The sequence below is a fragment of the Amblyomma americanum genome, chromosome 4, assembly GCF_052857255.1.
Source record: "Amblyomma americanum isolate KBUSLIRL-KWMA chromosome 4, ASM5285725v1, whole genome shotgun sequence".
NCBI lineage: Eukaryota > Metazoa > Arthropoda > Arachnida > Ixodida > Ixodidae > Amblyomma > Amblyomma americanum.
Genome location: NC_135500.1, coordinates 128,210,929 through 128,228,369, shown reverse-complemented (window position 1 = coordinate 128,228,369; position 17,441 = coordinate 128,210,929). Strand labels below are relative to the sequence as shown.

At 46.2% G+C, this 17,441-nt stretch overlaps 2 protein-coding genes across 3 annotated transcripts in view; both read left to right on the top strand.

Moving 5' to 3' along the window:
* The window catches only part of LOC144128345 (dual specificity tyrosine-phosphorylation-regulated kinase 4-like), a 213,570-nt gene extending 206,491 nt beyond the window's left edge, over positions 1-7,079 (top strand). Inside the window, exon 12 of one of the 2 annotated variants that reach the window (XM_077661681.1) lies at positions 194-7,079. In XM_077661681.1, coding sequence (XP_077517807.1) covers positions 194-303 — 110 coding nt within the window. In that variant the 3' untranslated portion in view covers positions 304-7,079. The remainder of the gene's footprint in view (positions 1-193) is intronic. The other variant, XM_077661680.1, reaches the window with a different exon arrangement.
* A 4,212-nt stretch (positions 7,080-11,291) lies between these two features.
* On the top strand, positions 11,292-12,994 carry LOC144130365 (sperm-specific sodium:proton exchanger-like). The gene is made up of 2 exons (XM_077664292.1): positions 11,292-11,361; positions 12,354-12,994. The coding sequence occupies exons 1-2, from the start codon at positions 11,299-11,301 to the stop codon at positions 12,561-12,563; spliced, it is 273 nt and encodes a 90-aa protein (XP_077520418.1). The 5' UTR covers positions 11,292-11,298; the 3' UTR covers positions 12,564-12,994.
* The last annotated feature ends 4,447 nt before the right edge of the window (positions 12,995-17,441 follow it).

The following is a 17,441-nucleotide window of genomic DNA, read 5'->3' as shown; positions in this document are numbered from 1 at the left end:
ACACCTGACTTACCACTTGTGTGGGATTGCTGCTCATGATTCAAAGCTGTACTATTTGCAGCCTAATCGAGTTGAGTTAGAGGATGAGGTTCTGCATCTTTTCATTTCAATTTTATGTCCATCTCTCTCTCTCTATCTCTGTATCCCTCGTTATAACAGCACATCGAAAATGTGTCCATATATTTCTGCACAGCGCTCCTGCCAAGCAGCTCTGTGAGCCATTGCGGGAGCAGTATCAATGGTCACAAGTTCCACGGAGACCCTCTGCAGGACTCTGGCACCTTCCTGCCTCCCATCCTGTGACGCCAGCTGGTTCAAGGTAGATAGGTGCGCCACCGCCTCCGGCTGCTGCACAGGCTGAAGACTTGGCTGGTCTTCGTCCGTTCTCATTGCTGGGCGTCCTGGGTGACACAAATGCAAGGAAGAAAACATCCGTTCCCGCCAAAAACAAGGGCACATCTTGTTTCCTGTTGGCCTACTGTATACGTTTGCAGCCCGCTTTTTGTTTCTGTTTATTTGTTCATTGAACGCGCAGAATAAGTAAATATAGGGGTAACTTGTACATACACACGAGGGAAAACTTGTTTTCCCTACAGCGAGTCATGGTAAGCCACATTAAGTTACAGGTTTTTTGTATACACCAGCCACTAAGCTCCGAGCTTGCAAATATACTTACTAGACAAGCATGGCCTATTTCCTTCTCTGTTTCTTTTTATCTTCATGTGTGTTTTTGGCTGCTTCAGCTTCAAAGACTTGTCGACGCAAGGGTGGCTACCTGCATGCAGAGGAGTATGTGTGACGCCTCCAAGGGCACGCATGACACTGTTTGGCAGCTCAGCAAACATGCATACATAAAATGTATGCATGTATACATATAGGTAACTGACGCAAAAATATTGCTGTGTTCTGTACGGCCAATTGAACTTAACCCTTATGTTTACAAACAATATGTGTGCATCATTTCAAGTCCTAAAACATGCGCACCTTCTCACCTTGCTGATATGTTACAGGTACTTCACATCCCGTGTGAGATACCTTTCGATGTTTTTTTTTTTGATGAAGCCAAAACACTGAATGTGACATTGTTGGATATTTTACAGGTTTATTATTGATGGCATCTACAAGGTGACTGCATGACCAATGTTACGCGCTTTCAGCTTCAATGTCTCAGTAAAAGGGCTCTAGCATATAGGTGGCCAATCAGGCCACGTCTAGAGCTTTCTTTTTGTCTTGTGTATATGATCCTTCACTGAGTAACAATAGCCGTCACCATGTGCACTGTACGGGGTCTTCGATTGATTAACAGAGTCACAGGGCCAGTAAAGTTTCATGTCCAGTCTCACTGTCAGTGCGTGTGCTTCAGTATAATTTGAGTGACTAAATAGTTATTTGTCCTTGTTCGTGTATTTAGCTCAGTTATTGCCTCGAAATGTTGCGCGCCAACATGTGTGACATTGATGGTTGTCAAGTGTGCATAAAAATAGCATTTGTATCTTGGCTGCTTGGACGCTATTAGTAATTCTTTTGGTTCTCTTGTGAAAAACTATCACAGGCTACACAGCTTGTGGTTTAAGACGTTTTTGAAAGTTGTTTGTATAAGAAAACACGGCAAGTGAAAATGTGCGAGCCAGAAGAACTAGATATACCATGCCCAACCTGCCGTGGCAAACGTTTACGAGCAGCTTCAGCATGAACAGGGTGCCTCCTGTAAAATGAACTACTAAGGTTTAAAGATACAAAAATTAAACTCTGAGGATTTAAGTTCGAGCGCCGCATTATTCTGTTGCCTACTGCAAGAGAAAGCATTATTGTAACTAAGCACTTCGTTAAGTTTTTATCGATTTGAACTTGCATATAAGCGCATAAAACGTTTGTTAGAAATTGCATGAGCAAAAGAAACACCAAACGATGCAATTTCCGAAAAGACTGCTTTATTCTCACAGGGTTCTAGAAACAGCTTTTACCAAAGTTGTATAATCTGTTCAGTACGATGGGTCACCACATGTGAGACCTCCTACTGCAGTGATTTCTAGGAGGTGATCTCTTCAGTAGAGTTATCAATGCCGCCACCATGCAGAAATGAAGCTGGAAAGGAATAAAGCTGCAAAGGATGAAGAACTTGACTTAATCAAGATGATAATTCTTTACCTGCCCCATGTGGCCGTAGGTTATTCTGGTAAAACGTGCAACTTTTGCGAAAAAAAAAAAGACTTTCAGTAAGTAATGCGAGACACTGTATGCCAAGCATCAACATAGGTGCATTTAGCATTTACATGGTAATATTCACAAAGCTGGCTATGTACAAGTTGTATCGTACAATCATGAGTTGTCATATCTTCTAGCTAATCACACTGAGTCACTTTTTTATTTTTAGTATGCAAATTGTGACATGTACCCGCGATTTGTAAATAAACACATCCTGCGCGCTTCAGAAGAGTTTCAATTAATAGGACGTCACGTTGTGCTGTAGATAATGTTTTTGCTCGACAGAAAGGCACATGACCAGCGCGAGATAGCAATTGCAACACAAAGGGGGTGGTACAGCGCCTGTATCGCTGAGCCTGTGTACCGAGGTTGGTGTCTCGAACGGCATGCCTGTGAGCTGGACAAGCTTTTTTGCAGGGACTGGCAGGGGCGGATTTATGGGGAGGGGTTAGCACTACCCCCTTTCTTCAAGACAGAAACTTTACACAGAAACCTCTTTTTTTTTTTTTTTACGGAAAAAGTCGGAAGAACTGCATGGTTCAAATGGGACTGCCCCAATCCCAATCGCCTGTTCCAAGAGTGCCCCATAAACCTGCCCCTGGGGACTGGATGAGAGCACTTTTGTTTTTACACATACTTTTCGTTTGTGGTGCGTGTTGAAGGAGCATGTGATCCTGCTCGAAGTAAAGGTTAGGTGAGCATGTGTAAAGATGAGATGTGGAGGGAGTTCTATTTTGACGACGCTTAATACGCCTGCAAGGTGTACAGTCACGTGTGGCGCATAGCCCTTTATAAATGAATCTTGTGAAATAGAGCTTTGTACTGTAGTCGCAGTGGACACGCCGTCTTGCGTTTTGCGATCGCGTAATGACGGCACTCTTTCCTCCTTGTCGCTTCGTTCGTCCCGTACAGCAAGAGGGCAGGGTCAATAGGCATACCCGCTCCTTCAGCTCCTCGACCTTAAGCCGCCCAGTTCTGCTCGTATTTCCCTCGCCTTGCCGTCAAGCTCAGAAAGAAAAAGCGATTACATCAAAAGGAAGAAGATTTCTGTTGTTTTGTGCAACAGGAACTGCGGAAACAGTGAAATAGTTTGAAAACTTTGTGGCTCTACCTATGTTCTGTAGGTAAGAACTACAACCAGTTGTGTCTCTATTGGTCGATGCAGCTATCAAGGAACGTGTTTTTCCGCCAACAGTGGCTTGAATCATATTGCTTGTTTTACGAAAAAATGCAATGCCGCAACCTTGCCTCGTTCTCCTTTGCGAAAGGACGCAATATAAGAAAAGACCACGCCTCTTTGTCACGAGTCTTGAAAATACGTATAAAGCATTGAATATATGCCATTTATGAATGCGACGTGTGAAGTAATTTGTATCCAAGCATAGCTGCGGTACACCGGAGTGAGGGAAAGCATTATAGACACTCAATTTTATTATTCACCGCATTTTTTTTTTTTAGGTCACTCACATGACAGTTCTGTACAGTAGGCCAGAAAAGTACTTACGTCACAGATTCCGTGTACATGCTTGCTTACGGTATGAACTCTGAGATAAATAAAACAGAGCAAGTTTGAGTGGCTTGGTAAAATACTGTGTTGCCATTGCGACCTGTATGCCATCATCTTAGGAAGAAAGCCTCTTGTTTTCCTCAAAAATGAAAGGACAACTCGCTTTATTAGAGGGCAACAATAGTGTTGTCTGATCATCACTTTGAGGGCTTTCAACATATCCCACTTAGAAGTGTTCAGGGTATGCAGTATGCAAAACAAAAACAAAAAAAAAACTAAGTGTTGCTTTATAAAAAAAATTATTGCGTCTCTCGTGTGTCAGGAACCAAAGCTGCAAATACATAGTGCGTCACGAGGCATTCATGGCCGGGGAAGCGCAGTGGAGCATTTAATGCAAAAGTGGACCAGCGAGATACGAGTGTGTCATATCTACATATGACTTGAGCTTAGCTGTTCTTTGTTGCCATGCTTCTGCCGGCAGGCCTGGAATTGCTGCCATAACTGTACTATAGAAAGGCCCATACATGCAGCAGTGGTGAAGGAATTTTCCCCAAAACATTCAGCGTGCGCCTTTACCTGCGGCTGTTAGTTGATCTTTGCTTCATTTTGTATAAAAAAAGAGAGAGTGATAATTCATAAACGTGATGCATAACAGGTTGGTGCAATAAGGGCGGCATTTGGTGCACGCAACAAATATTAAAGGAAAAGAGTGCACAGCAAGGCATCAGTTTAAAAAATGCAGGAAAGCTCTTCCTACACGCAGAATGAATTGTACTCTCAGAAAGTCGACTAACGTTTTTAGCTGCCGTCCTATAGTTTTGCAGTCGTTAACGTTTTTTTGCTGCCACCACAGTACATGCAACCTTAAAAAAAATTATCTTCATCTAAATCTTTCTGCTCTGAATAGAAACTGTTGCAGGTTTCAAGATGAGCCTTGGCTTCCATCATTTCAATTTTCCATGTTTCTTTCATCACATGTGACGTCAGTGTAGACTCACCTGAGGTATCGAGGGGAGACAATGCTTATTCTACGCCAAATAAGCATTTACAATCAAATGCAGAGACGCAGAAAAAGTAGCTACTTAAAGAAAAAAAAAAAGGTGGGCTTTTGGAGTGATGAAAAAGTGCGCCGCTCAGATATTATACACCCCTTCTTTATATCTTGTGTCTCTTAGCGAATCTAGTCGTGCTTTGCGTCACCCTTGAAGTTGTGCTGCTGTGTGCTTGCGCACCACGCTGTGACTGTATACATATATATTTTTTCTTTTGTACAGATTTGTCGATTTGCGTAACCCTGTATGTGGACGTTTTTTGATGCTTTGTTCTATGTTCTCCCAGTACTGGTCGATCCTTCTTCATGCACTGTATGTGTGCTGTCGTGGGTCATGTACTGCACAATTATTCGTCGTAACCAGCACATCCTTTACTTGGCTGCCAGTCGCAAGAAACTTGACGGTGTGACACTGAAATGATGGGCAAATAGTTGAAAACACCCGCAACCGGGCCAACTTGAAGAGTGGTACTCTAGTTTCGTGATGATATCAAGACCACAAAAAAATGCACGTAAAAGTTATGTTCCTGCTGTTATCAAAAATTCCGTCAGTTAGACCCAACAAGTTCTATTTCAGGCCCATTTTCCCAGGAGCAGCTTGAAAACCCGGTCAATCTGAGAAAAAAAATGAATTTCAGCTCTCAAAATTTTCCCTGTTCCCCGTAAAAATTCCCTTTCCACCAAATTTTACTCCTGAAAGTTCCTTAAAAAAGAAATTCCACATAAGTGGAATAGGAGCATTACAAGTAGCGGTGCTCGGAAGTAAACTGAAATTCCGTGCGAACATTAACTTCTTGTCCACACTGATTACGGAATCGTCCTGCGTCTGCTGTCACACGGGAATTCCGCTTTATTTGAGCATAAGCCACTCGTGTGCACTGGAAATGCACAGTGTCATGAAGGAGTATCTCGAATTTGGGTGCTTTTCTTCGGTGACAGTCTTCTTCTTACAGCTCCTCTTGGGAAAGCTGCAGGTGTAACACACGTGCGGTAAAAACAGCAACGCAGCATAATTTTTACGATCCAATCACGCCAGCTGACAACACTCGTAAAACATGCTGCACATAATGACTGCCTAATAATTTAATTTTTTTAAAAGGCAGATTGCAAAGCCATTTTTGAGAGCCGTAGCAAAGTGGTATTCGAGCTAGACAGCGCTGTGATCATTAGACTGTTAAAGTCCCTCAATGTAGAGGAACTTCATAAACTGTAGTACCAAAATCTACCGGTGGTGGCAGCTCGAGTCATGAATAAAGCATGGCAGCACTCTAAACGAGGAGAGGTGCGCGGCTAATTTATGTATTACTCCCGGTGTGATAGAGTTACGCAGATGCGCGCTATGCTTGTATTTCCGGCAGATGGCGTCATAAAACCGAGACTCCTCTACTGCTAGCTAAAGCTATTGAAGCCACTTGCTCTGTTTGTTAGGTCGTGCTTTGAGATACTCCTGTCAGTACAGAAAGCTCCCACAGCGGATTATTTTATAAATAATCCGGATAAGCTGATTGGAAGAATGAGCTTCAAGAAACGTAATAGATGTAACTAAGTACTTTCCTTCATAAAGGTAGCCTCAACAAAGGAAGCAAAAAAATAAAGGGCTCTCTTTGAATACGGTACTGATGCGTCTTAAGAGGATGCCACCAACCACTCACAGCGGCGTCACTCAAATCAACTTTCGACCCCTTTAAGCATGATGTGCGTATCTGAACAGGTTGGAAGCAAAAGTCGGAAGAATTAAAAGAAAAAAAGAACCACTCTCAGTGACTGCCCACATTGTGTCGCCACACGCAGCCATTACCAGGACTTCGGGACAAGCCCTTCTAGTTCCCTTGGCTGTCATCAGGTGGCACATGGCTTTGACCATTTAAAACTAGCATGCTGACACCACCTGTAATGTAAGAAAGAGACTGAACACGCGATTGCTAAACAGAATATGATAGGCCGCTAGGCTTAGCGGCACTGGCGAGGTGCTGTCCCAAATTCCTGATAATGTTCTGTCTCAGCTTTTTGTGTAATCATACCCTTCTCTCTCCTCAGCGCCATCATTGTTTCCTTACCCTTTCGTTGTGACTTGGTGTGTACTATTTATGACGTGTTATACTTCGGCATGGTTTCCAATTGTGTGCGCTCAAAGCGTACACTTCTGACAAACGCTAAATCTGTCGAGTGTGATGTCTTGGGTGCCTTTGACGATGAGAAAGAATGCAGAGTGATAAATAAAACAAAAGATATAATCAGTGAAGTGCAGTTGATGTATGTGCGATTGGAATGCGAATGAAATCAATGTGCGAATAAAACATTGGTTTTGCTCTCTGGTCCAAAGCAAGTTGCCCTTTTCTTCCATCCTCGCCTGTGCGTTATGCACAGCTGCACACAACCAAAACATCGATCATTCCATCAACTCGTTGTTTAGACTTATTAGCGAAAAGTGTTGAAAGTATAATATTCCGTATCGCAGACAACAACACTCGCAGGATGTTACCGCAGTGTAACGAGAGATTCAGCAAACGGCTATTGAGCTATTGCCATTTCGCTATATACTGAGATAAAGATTTTGAGAGCGACATGCATATATGTAAAGTTATCGAGGACTCTTCATTTTTCAGACATACTCTATCTTCAAGTAGCACTTCTCTCCCAGTCCTTGATTGTCATGAAGGAAGCCGGTCTGACAAGTGGCAAGAGATGTTTTCGAGGTGTTGAACCAGAGCCTGAATCTGAAATACAAAGTCCATGCATGTGTTGCGGGAGGTAGTCGAACCAGTCAGAGAAGTTATGAGGGAGAGAAACTACGCTATCACTCGAGATGCCTTAGGGTAAATAACACTGAGTGCAGCGAGTTGCCATAGTGCGTTGCCATAGTGCAGGCATGGAAGAGAACTGACACTCAGCGTTTGGATGATGCGTAGATGTGGAAGCAAGAAATCATGGGCAGTTCAGCTTGGAGTTAACTACGAATTATCGTGCTCTAGCACCATTAGTGCCGGTTTTGCATGGTTTATTTTGACTTTCTATGCATTTGCTTGACCTGAACTTGCTCACTTTGGTTGACATATCATATGGTGTAAGTTTACGTGATATTGCATCATTTAAGACTTGTACTACTGTAGAATTGGTCATTCTCTACATTCCCAGATACCTAGGAGTCCCGATTCCCCTCCCGGCGTAGAAATGCAGCGATTAAGCTATGCACCACTGCTTTGCGATGGCAGGCGCTGCCATCGGTGGGGCTTGTGAGTCCCACGTTGTTTCTGAGGAATCTGTTGCGACTAATCATTAATTTAACTGCCACGGTGGGTGGTTTGCTCACAATCCGGGGGGAAGCTTGCGATGACCTCACAATGTCACGTGACTAAGGTGGCCCACGTGCTATATGCAGGTTTCGGACAGAGAGACAACCGCTTTTCGGCAGAGTGGAAGCACTAGGGCACTAAAATGGCAACCACAGGATTTGTTCATTCCAGACTCGAGGAGTTAGTGACTACCATTATTCAGACCAAATGTTGCATATTAGCAACACGTTTGATTTTGAAGTGGCCTGAGTAACGCTTTGTTTTAAGTGACAGCATATGAGCCTGACTGCAGCAAAAAGCCAGCATCAGACTGGGGGAAGGCACTAAAGAAATAAAAACTTCATATCTGAGTGAGTGGGATGCGAAACTGTGGCGCTGCTAAAAAATCAGTTACGCTGGCCGCTGCTTCAGGCCACTACTTTCTCTAAAGCCACAGCTTTTTTTTAGAGCATCGTATTTATTGCTGTCAAAATATATTCTATTTATATTAGCTAAATTATTTACAAACCATTTAGGAAATGCCACGAAACACATTGCAAAAAGAGCACTAGACACGAGGTAAGGCTGAGCACATCACCAAGAGGGAGTGCCACTCCGGTGTAAAGTAGGTCGGTTCATACACTTCCCTCAAATGAACAATCAGTTGGGAGAAATCCTGCCTGAACGAACTGCCAAGCTCTCAAGCTGCGGTTGCGATGTCGTCGTCTTCGTCATGTACCTGCGTTCACGCGTGTTAAACTGCCCGCCTCTGACGCTGTAGTTTAAAAGCGTGATCTTCATCATCTTCCATCCGTGCGCATGGAAGCATCGTGCAGCACACCGCACTAAATGGCGGGAGATTAGAAGCAGGTAATAGTAATTAAGCGACCTACAAACTTTCCTTGTTCGGGGTCTATTCTGTATTTAGCATTTATTGTAATCGTCGTTGTAAGCACTACTGCGCTGTTTTCTAAATATTCTTGGCGTGCATTAGTTTTTGTACATAGACACAACAACATGCGGACTCATTTGAGCAGTGCATATAGATAACAATGAAATGTTATAAGTGCAGGGCACATGTATGCATGCAGTGCATGCTAGAAGTAAAGGCAGAGTGATATTTTGTGGTTCAACTCGTAACTGTCCCGGTTTTGCCTCACGTATTAGCTCAAACAACACAGGCACACATACACGCACAACAATATAATCATGTAGGCTCTCGCCAAAAGTGCCTTGAGGGCTTGTCTTGTGTGTTTATTACTCAGTAATATCGGCAGAAGTTGCGGACTACAAAAAATAAGTCGAGTTTTAAAAAGACTGTTAGTGAGGGTGAAGGAGGGCCAGCAAATTTTTGAAAGTGAGGGTGAGGGAGGGCTGGATAACTTTTCAAAATGAGGGTGAGGGAGGCTCATTTATTTAAAACTTAGGGTGAGCGCTAAGGAGGAAAAGTAAAAATGCGGGCATTTGCCTACCTCTGGTCCAGGGCATCTATGCGCTGCTGTACTCGCTCGAGATTGTATTGGTGGTCTACAGTGTAGGCATGCTGCGCGTAAGTAGGGATGTTTGGAAGCAGCTGAACGTCGTCATGTACGTACTTCTTAGTGGTCACCGAGTTCGTGCTCATTAGCCTCTGTGAATAGCTGGAAACACAGCACCGCTTACACGAAGTACATCGGCTTCCTACAGATCAGCTTGATCACGCTAATTTCATGCCGTGTCCTCAAAACGCTTCAAAAGCGCGTCGTGCTTTTACTCTGGATATGGGATCTGCTGAATGGATTGCTACACCGCAAGCTGTTCTACGCTTACGACCTAATCTGGGCCTAAATCACGGCCGAGGATGAGGCCATGAACAAGGTGTCCCGCTTCGTGCAGGCGCCGATGCTGGCCGCCGTTATACGCGAGAACAGTGGATACAATAAATCACAGACGCTCAAGAACGTCGCGGACGTCCAGCAGCGCTACCCTAACATCGAAGTGGCCACCAAAACGCGTCAGGCAGCTCGCAGGATTCTGAACAAAGCACTCGATGGCCTCAATGAGCTGCACGAGGGTGGTCTGTTGGATGAAAGGGAAGGAAGGGAGGAAGGAAGGAAGGAAGGAAGGAAGGAAGGAAGGAGGGAGGAAGGAAGGAAGGAAGGAAGGAAGGAAGGAAGGAAGGAAGGAAGGAAGGAAGGAAGGAAGGAAGGAAGGCCTCAGACATTGCTGGCACATACCCACTACGGGGGAGTGGCCAAGACACAGGTGGTTAATTGCTGGATACAGGAAAGTTTTGATGGGAAAAAGAGTGGTAATAGTATGTAGTCTATAGATTGGAAGACGGAAGGACAGAGGTCCTGTTAACTAGGAGATCGAGGACGGGACAATGGCTTAATGTGCATAATAGTTTGCAATGCCTGTAATGTTTCAATGTCGTACTGACTGAGAGCGGGAAAAAGAAATTAGAATGGGAGTCGCTGCGTTTCTTGAAGAAAATTTTGCACAGCAGAGCGCGCACTCCTGTCGCTTCGTCCAAGCAAAGAAGCGCCAATGGAAAGAACAACCGCGGAGGACACAGGCAAGCCCAGTTGATGAAATGGAATTTGCAAAAGACGCTTCCTCAAATGAGAGAAGCGGTGGCATAACAGCAGGAAATGATCTATTGTCTCAGGTTCGGCACAAAAAGGGCACAATGGGGAAGCCGCCAGGTCAGATCTGTGAAGGTAGAAATTTAGAAGGGGAACCCAGCAACGCAAACGCGTGAAAGAGACCTCTAGTCTGCGCGAGCGCCCTTCTTTGCTACGAAAAGCGGTTTGGCCTGCTCCTCTCTAAGTTGACCTGCATGATGGCATGCCGACTAATGTGGCCGTCGGCAACGCGGCGTTCAACACAATGCTCAGTGTGTCGTATATCTGACACGGGGCGTCGTGCTGTGGCTGCTCAATTCCTTCTACCAATACCTGAAGTTAGGTGAGCTTCTCGTGGAAAAGAACAGTATGCACGACTGCGTCTTCATCGTCTGCTCTGGAATCGTCCGCGTGAGCGGCAGCAACGAGGAGCCGTGGACAAACCTGGTGCAGCTGGCCAACTCGGACTAGACGCATTTTTATTTCTGCGAGGGCGCCTTACTTCCAGGACTGCTTGGTGGCACCGGACACGCTCGACTGCTTGGCTTTCTGACGGCCCGGCCCTCGGTGTGTCGATGTGTCTGCTGCATCCCCGTGGATGAGATATGACGGCGCTGGTGCTAGCAGCACCCCCAGCTGCCAAACCTGGTCTACCCCATGTGGTTCACCGTTGCCATCCGCGTAGGCCTCGCTGTGCTCGTGAATCAGAAGCGATACCAGGTAATTAAGCATCGAGCTAGTGGTTCTTCGAAGGCGCACTCTAGTTTGTATACAGTTCGATGTGGAGCATAGCCTCCTGTGTAATGGATAAATTTCCTTTTTTTTCTTTTTTGAGGAAATGAAGGTCAAAGTAACTGTCTCACTTCTGGGCTGACATCTCAACCACCCCATCAGGGAAGGGGGGACGAGATACTGAAAGAAGAGGTGGTGTAGTGGAGGGCTGTGAAATGATTTCGACGACCTGTGGATCTTTAACTTCACTGTCATTGGACAGCATGCGGGCGCCGTTTGTGTTTCGTGTGTAGTCGATAAATTAAAGCCGTCCTCCTAGGTGGAAGGATGATACAAGGGTGGGGGCGGGGGAAAATTTTGGAGGGGCGAGAGTGAGGGGATGAGTAGTCCTCGCATGCATTCTTCCACTTCATCGGGCGGGGGAGGGGGGGGCCGGGGGAATCGACTATCTGACTCCGCCCATTCAACGAGACTGAGTCGAACTGTTACGGTCTGGGCGAAATTAGGAACTTCACAAATCAGGTCTTCAGATGTTTCAACCCTCACAAATGAAAAGGTTCAAGAAATACTAATGAATATACGGTGGCATAAGTGAGCATTTGACAAAGTGAAAAATAGCTATGACGTAAGGAAAGACATAGTTACTGTTTCGCTCCGCGTTGGACGCCCGAACCACACTGTAATAAATTATGCAGTAGGGAGCGAAAGAAGGAAGAAAGAAAGAGACTCCGGGTTAATTTCTACCACCTGGGCTTCTTTAACGTGCAGCGCCATCGCACAGGACGGGAGCATATTCGCACTTAAGCTTGCCATGCCATCAGCTTTGTGTAAATTAATTTCTCGTAACAGTGCAATACGGTTAGGACGCCCCACCTTCAGCAAAATTTAACCAGGAGCGTACGCGCCCGGTCGGAGAAACCTTACTTGTTAGAACCAGCGCACCTCAGCTTTTCACGCGGCACTGAATTCTCTGCATGCAGGGGTGGACACACGACAAGCCGAAGCTGTTCTTGGAGAACGGCATCATGCCGAGCTTGTACTACGCCATCGACTTCGCGCTGGACGAAGCGGTGCTGGACGTAATCCTGACCCAGACACGTAGTCCAGTGCCCAAAATCACAGGAACTCTACACCGGCCCCGCATACATACCCAGCACTGTGCGGAGTTGTTCCTGCCAGGCACACCTTAGGACCGCGTGCGGCCGGTAATGCTCATTATACGGCGGTGATGCGCTACCATCTGCCAAGCGATTTGGACTGGATCCACTAGCCGCTCACGCACTACGATTACAAAAAGCGTCAAGCCCTTTCCATGGCCGTTTCCATATCTGGCTAGCACCGCATTCGTCGCCCAAAGGCCTCGCCAGCGATCTGTCCAGCGAGCCCTTTCCGGTTACTAACTATATCGTCTCGTAATCCCTCACCGACAATCCTGTCCACCTACTATACCGGTTCTATACGAGGATCACTAACGTCCTATTTCACTTAGATTTGTTTATCATTGGCTAAATCCAAAACCACATGTGCCCTTATTCGAGCTGAAGCAGACCACGATCGCAAACAAAATCACATTCGTAGCAACGTTACCTACCTGTGAACAGTTATAGATATGCTTAACCCCATGGACACGCGCTCACCATCACTATGGATTCCCCGCTTGCTGCCTGTATAATGACATCATTCGACTGGAACCACCACGTCGACCGTTTCACCACGTCTGCTCTATTGCTGTGTAAAATATGACCTCAACCTGAGGAGTGACTGACAGCGTGCCGCAGTTGGAACAGCAGTGCCCGAAACAAGCCACTTGAGCCGTCGTCGAAGACTTCTCGCTCGAGCACACATCCTCTGGTCTCCAGACGCACCTCACCTCCGCGGAAGGTCGCGTTGACGGAATGAAGTTTCTGCATGCCGCTCGGGCATCGTCTATCATATTCAGCGTGAACAATTCGCCACAGTCTGAACGTGTGACGGGCCGGACGTCGTCAGTGCATTAGAGTTTGAGGACGCGCAGGTGCACGGGCGAAGCGCCGAGGACGCTAATTTGTGTCTGCCTAGACAGCGGAGTCATTACTGCAAGATTTCTGCAGTAAGATTGTCCTGCTTAATAAAAGAACCCCATATATATACAGAGCGATGTTGCTGCAGGAGCATCTAACTTGCAAGTATCATGACTGGGTCTACGCACTGCAGGTACTGAACTGATATCTGTGTGCTCTAAAGCCGTCTTATACGCAGAAGAGGTTTGCATTGCAACTGCATTTTAAGCTGTATACCCGCTCGAGCGAGAACGATTCCTGGTATTCCGAAGTCGAACTTATCACGTAGCCCGTACCAAGCACAGTACTCCCCACGGAGAAGCCCAACTGGTGCGGCCACTGATATCTGGCAGCTTGCAGGGTCGATCATATCCATTCCTGAAGGCCTGGTAAGGGGAGCTATACCCCTGCCTTGTCCTGTGTTTGTCATGTCTACGTCCAATGTTAATATGAGAGAGCTAAAGAGGTTGGATCATAAGGACAGCATCAGGGCTTGGTTCACAATCGTTTCCTTCCCCCCAAAAAAGTCAGGAGCACGGAATATGATCCAATGCTCTGTTCTGATATGAATTAGCGATGTTATTTACTGATACCGGTGACGTGGCGATAATAAAGAGAGGCAATTAGAATACTGAGCCGTGGTGCCCGGGTCCGATCCCGACCGCGGCGGCCGCGTTTCGATGGAGGCGAAACGCAAGAGGCGTCCGTGTGCTGCGCGATGTCAGTGCGCTTTAAAGATCCCCAAATGGTAGAAAATAATCTGGAGACCTCCACTACGGCACCTTTCTTCCTTTCTTCTTTCACTCCCTCCTCTGTTCCTTCCCTTACGGCGAGGTATGGGTGTCCACCGAGATAAGCGAGACAGTTAATGCGTCATTTACTTTCCTCTAAAACCAATATTCAATTAAAATATATGTTACCCAAGAATATATAATATTGCTAATGTTCGCGGATGAAGGCACGACCATGAAATCCATCTTTTATTAAGCGATTTACAAGCATATCATATTCCTTGCCGCTCTGTACGTTCAAGTCATCGCACGCATCAAATTGTGAATAAAGCTTACTTTCCTCTGTTGTGATGAGTAGTTCAATTGTTTTATATGGCGTCACTGCAGGATATGAGCTGAAAGAGAAAACGTAACGGTTTATTTCGTGAAGTACTCCTATCATGCGTGGCGCAGCATCCGGCATTTATTTCCATATTATTTATTTGTAATTTGTACATAGTTTATACTACCCTTATCCTTTCTTACTGTCGCCCCCCCCCCCCCACCTTTCTTTCCCTCTCCCTGTTCTTTTCTTCCCGCTAGTCGCAGCTCAGGTGCTTCAGGTTCCGATGGCAGATGCCGCGGCTAGCAACATCTTTTCCATCCATTGTTATTTTATTAATAAATAGCCAGTAACAACAACAACAGCAGCAGAGTGCGTGAAGAGCACTGCAGCGGTGCCGTACAAGACAATATTCTGTAACAGTGCAACCGCGTAGTGGAGGAATAGGGCCAATGCAGAGCGGCATCCTTAGTCAAGGACGTCACTTGGAGTATGCGCGTGCTGTCACTTAACGCTGCCTGCTTGCGCAAGTCCACGCGTCCGCTGGCTACGTGATTGCACATGCTCGCTCACCTATGTCCACGTGGCAGTATGACCCGCAATGTGGACAGATCAGGTGTGGGCGAGTATGCGCATCTCGCAAAAAATTAGCTGCGGTTCAACTACTGCTGAACCTGCATGGTTATAGAGCGAAAGCTGTGGTGTGTGAGTTGGCTTGGCGCCTGTATAACATTGAGTGCGTTCCGTACACTGGACAGGCAGCGCTCTCCCCCCGGCAGGTGGCAGTTAATGGTTGATCGCGAGAGGTTGGTCACCCAATGAACGCTATACGTGTGCTCCTCGCCGCACTCCTTCATGGTTTCACCCGCACGGCTCCGGCTTATATTCCCCCCAGACTGACGTCACAACGGCAGTTTCCATCGCATGATTTACAAAGATCGTTTTAGTATTCACCTGGTAGGACGAGAAAGGCCCATGCTGGGTTTTGTTAGCCTTTAGTCGCGGAGGCTCCGGCCCCCCGTCCTCCAGGCCTGCGTGCCGAGGAGTAGTAATGGGCCCCCAAGTGTCCATCCGTCCATCCATCCGCGTCCGTCCGTCCGTCCGTCCATCGCACGACATGATGAGATTGTCCGTGACTATTATAACGCCCTCTACCGGCGAATCGAAAGGTCAATGGTCATGACCATGTGGTGTGACACCATGGTGATCCACAAGGTTAGGCTTAAGGGCTTAGCTGTGGTGCGACTTATAGCCATGCATGGCCTCTAACTCGGTGAAGGTCAAATTTAGTGTCACGCGAAGCGCGGCTACCCAGCGTAGTGAAGCTTTCGCTTCAATAATTTGCGGCACTGTGGAATCTACAGCTCTCTCGTACATTTAGGAGCACAACAAATAGCCCATTAAATATTTGAGCAGTGTTGAACTATTTTAAGAGCGTCAGCTCTTACTCATCACGTTTCTCGATTTCTTGGGGTCTGCTACCACCTCCCTTCGGGGTGAAATTTTCTGTCCTAGGAATTCAAGATGGCGGCCGCATAGTAAATCGATATAGCAACACAATTGGTGATTGATTGGTGACGTCATTAGAGATCGAATTGGTGATTGATTTGTGACGTAACTGATATATCCAATTGGCTAATAATTAGTGACGTCACTTATAAGTCCAAGATGGCGGCCGCCATAGGAAATCAATAGCAACCCAATTAGTGATTGACTGGTGACGTCACTGATGTATCTAAATGGTGATTGATTGGTGACGTCAATTATCAAACAGCTAACGCTCGTTACTTCGTCTTCCAGACGGTGGCGGCATCATTTTTTCAAACAGGTTCTGTGGCAACTAGAAAGGTAGATTTTTTTTGTAAAAGTACAGTGAGCGTTTCATTCACTGCTTAATGAACAGAGAAAGATCTCGCGAACAGAGGCCTGCTGCGAAGCGATGCAGGGCCATTCGCAAACATAGCGACCGCCGAGGCTTCTGCGTGAGCAGCTGCACACTAGTGCTCTTTCCTTCCCAGTGATGGAGCCACCAGTCTCGTGATCATGAACTTGGAGGAACACGTACGCTCATGCATGCAGCTCGCGCCCTTCTGAATGGCTCAGATCGCCATAGGTTCCAATCCATAATGCTGCAAGCTACTTGTGAGATGGAGTTTAGATTAGGAGGGATGTAAGGGAGAAAGGTGGGAAAGCTCAGCAGCCTGTGCACCTGTATGGTGGGGATATAGTTTTTATACAGATTCAGGTTTTAAGCTGTCGCAGTGCCGGCTACTCTTTAAAAGCCCGAGAAAGGCTTCCTCCCTGCACATATTTTTTTTTAACTGTGGGGTTTAACGTTCTAAAGTGACACATGGGCCGTGAGGGACGTCTTTGCGACGAGCTCTGGATTAATTTAGACCACCTGAGGTTATTTAACTTGGGCTGAAATCGCACAGCACACGTGCATTATGTCGTCTCCATTGAAATTGAACCCGCGACCCTCGGGAACAGCAGCCGAACGCCAAAGCCACTGAGCCACCGCGGTGCGTCTCTACCAGAAAGCTAATGTGGCATTTTTACGAAGACGAGCATTTTGACCGGGCACCATCCATTAGTAGCAGAAGCGTATCTGCTGGTGCGGATACTTTGGAACATCGCTAGCTTTCGCAAAAATGATAGGTGCCATTGAGTTCTTAAAGTTATTCTCTGCAGGACTTGCGCCAGTCAGAGCTTCGACTAACAACATGCGTTCATAACCGTCAGCGGTGACCAGAAGTATTTCTTATATTTTTGAGGCCGGAATACGCCGCGTGGAAAGGCATAATCGTGATGTCACGTGATCGTCAGTTCAAGACATAGTCTCCAAAGTACAGATCTACATCTAATGATTTATTTATAGTGGCTGCATGGCTCAGCAAACAGAATGATTAATAGAATAACATTTTCAAGTCGAACGTATTATTCACCTCAGTGAGGTAGAACAATAGTGGCTAACCT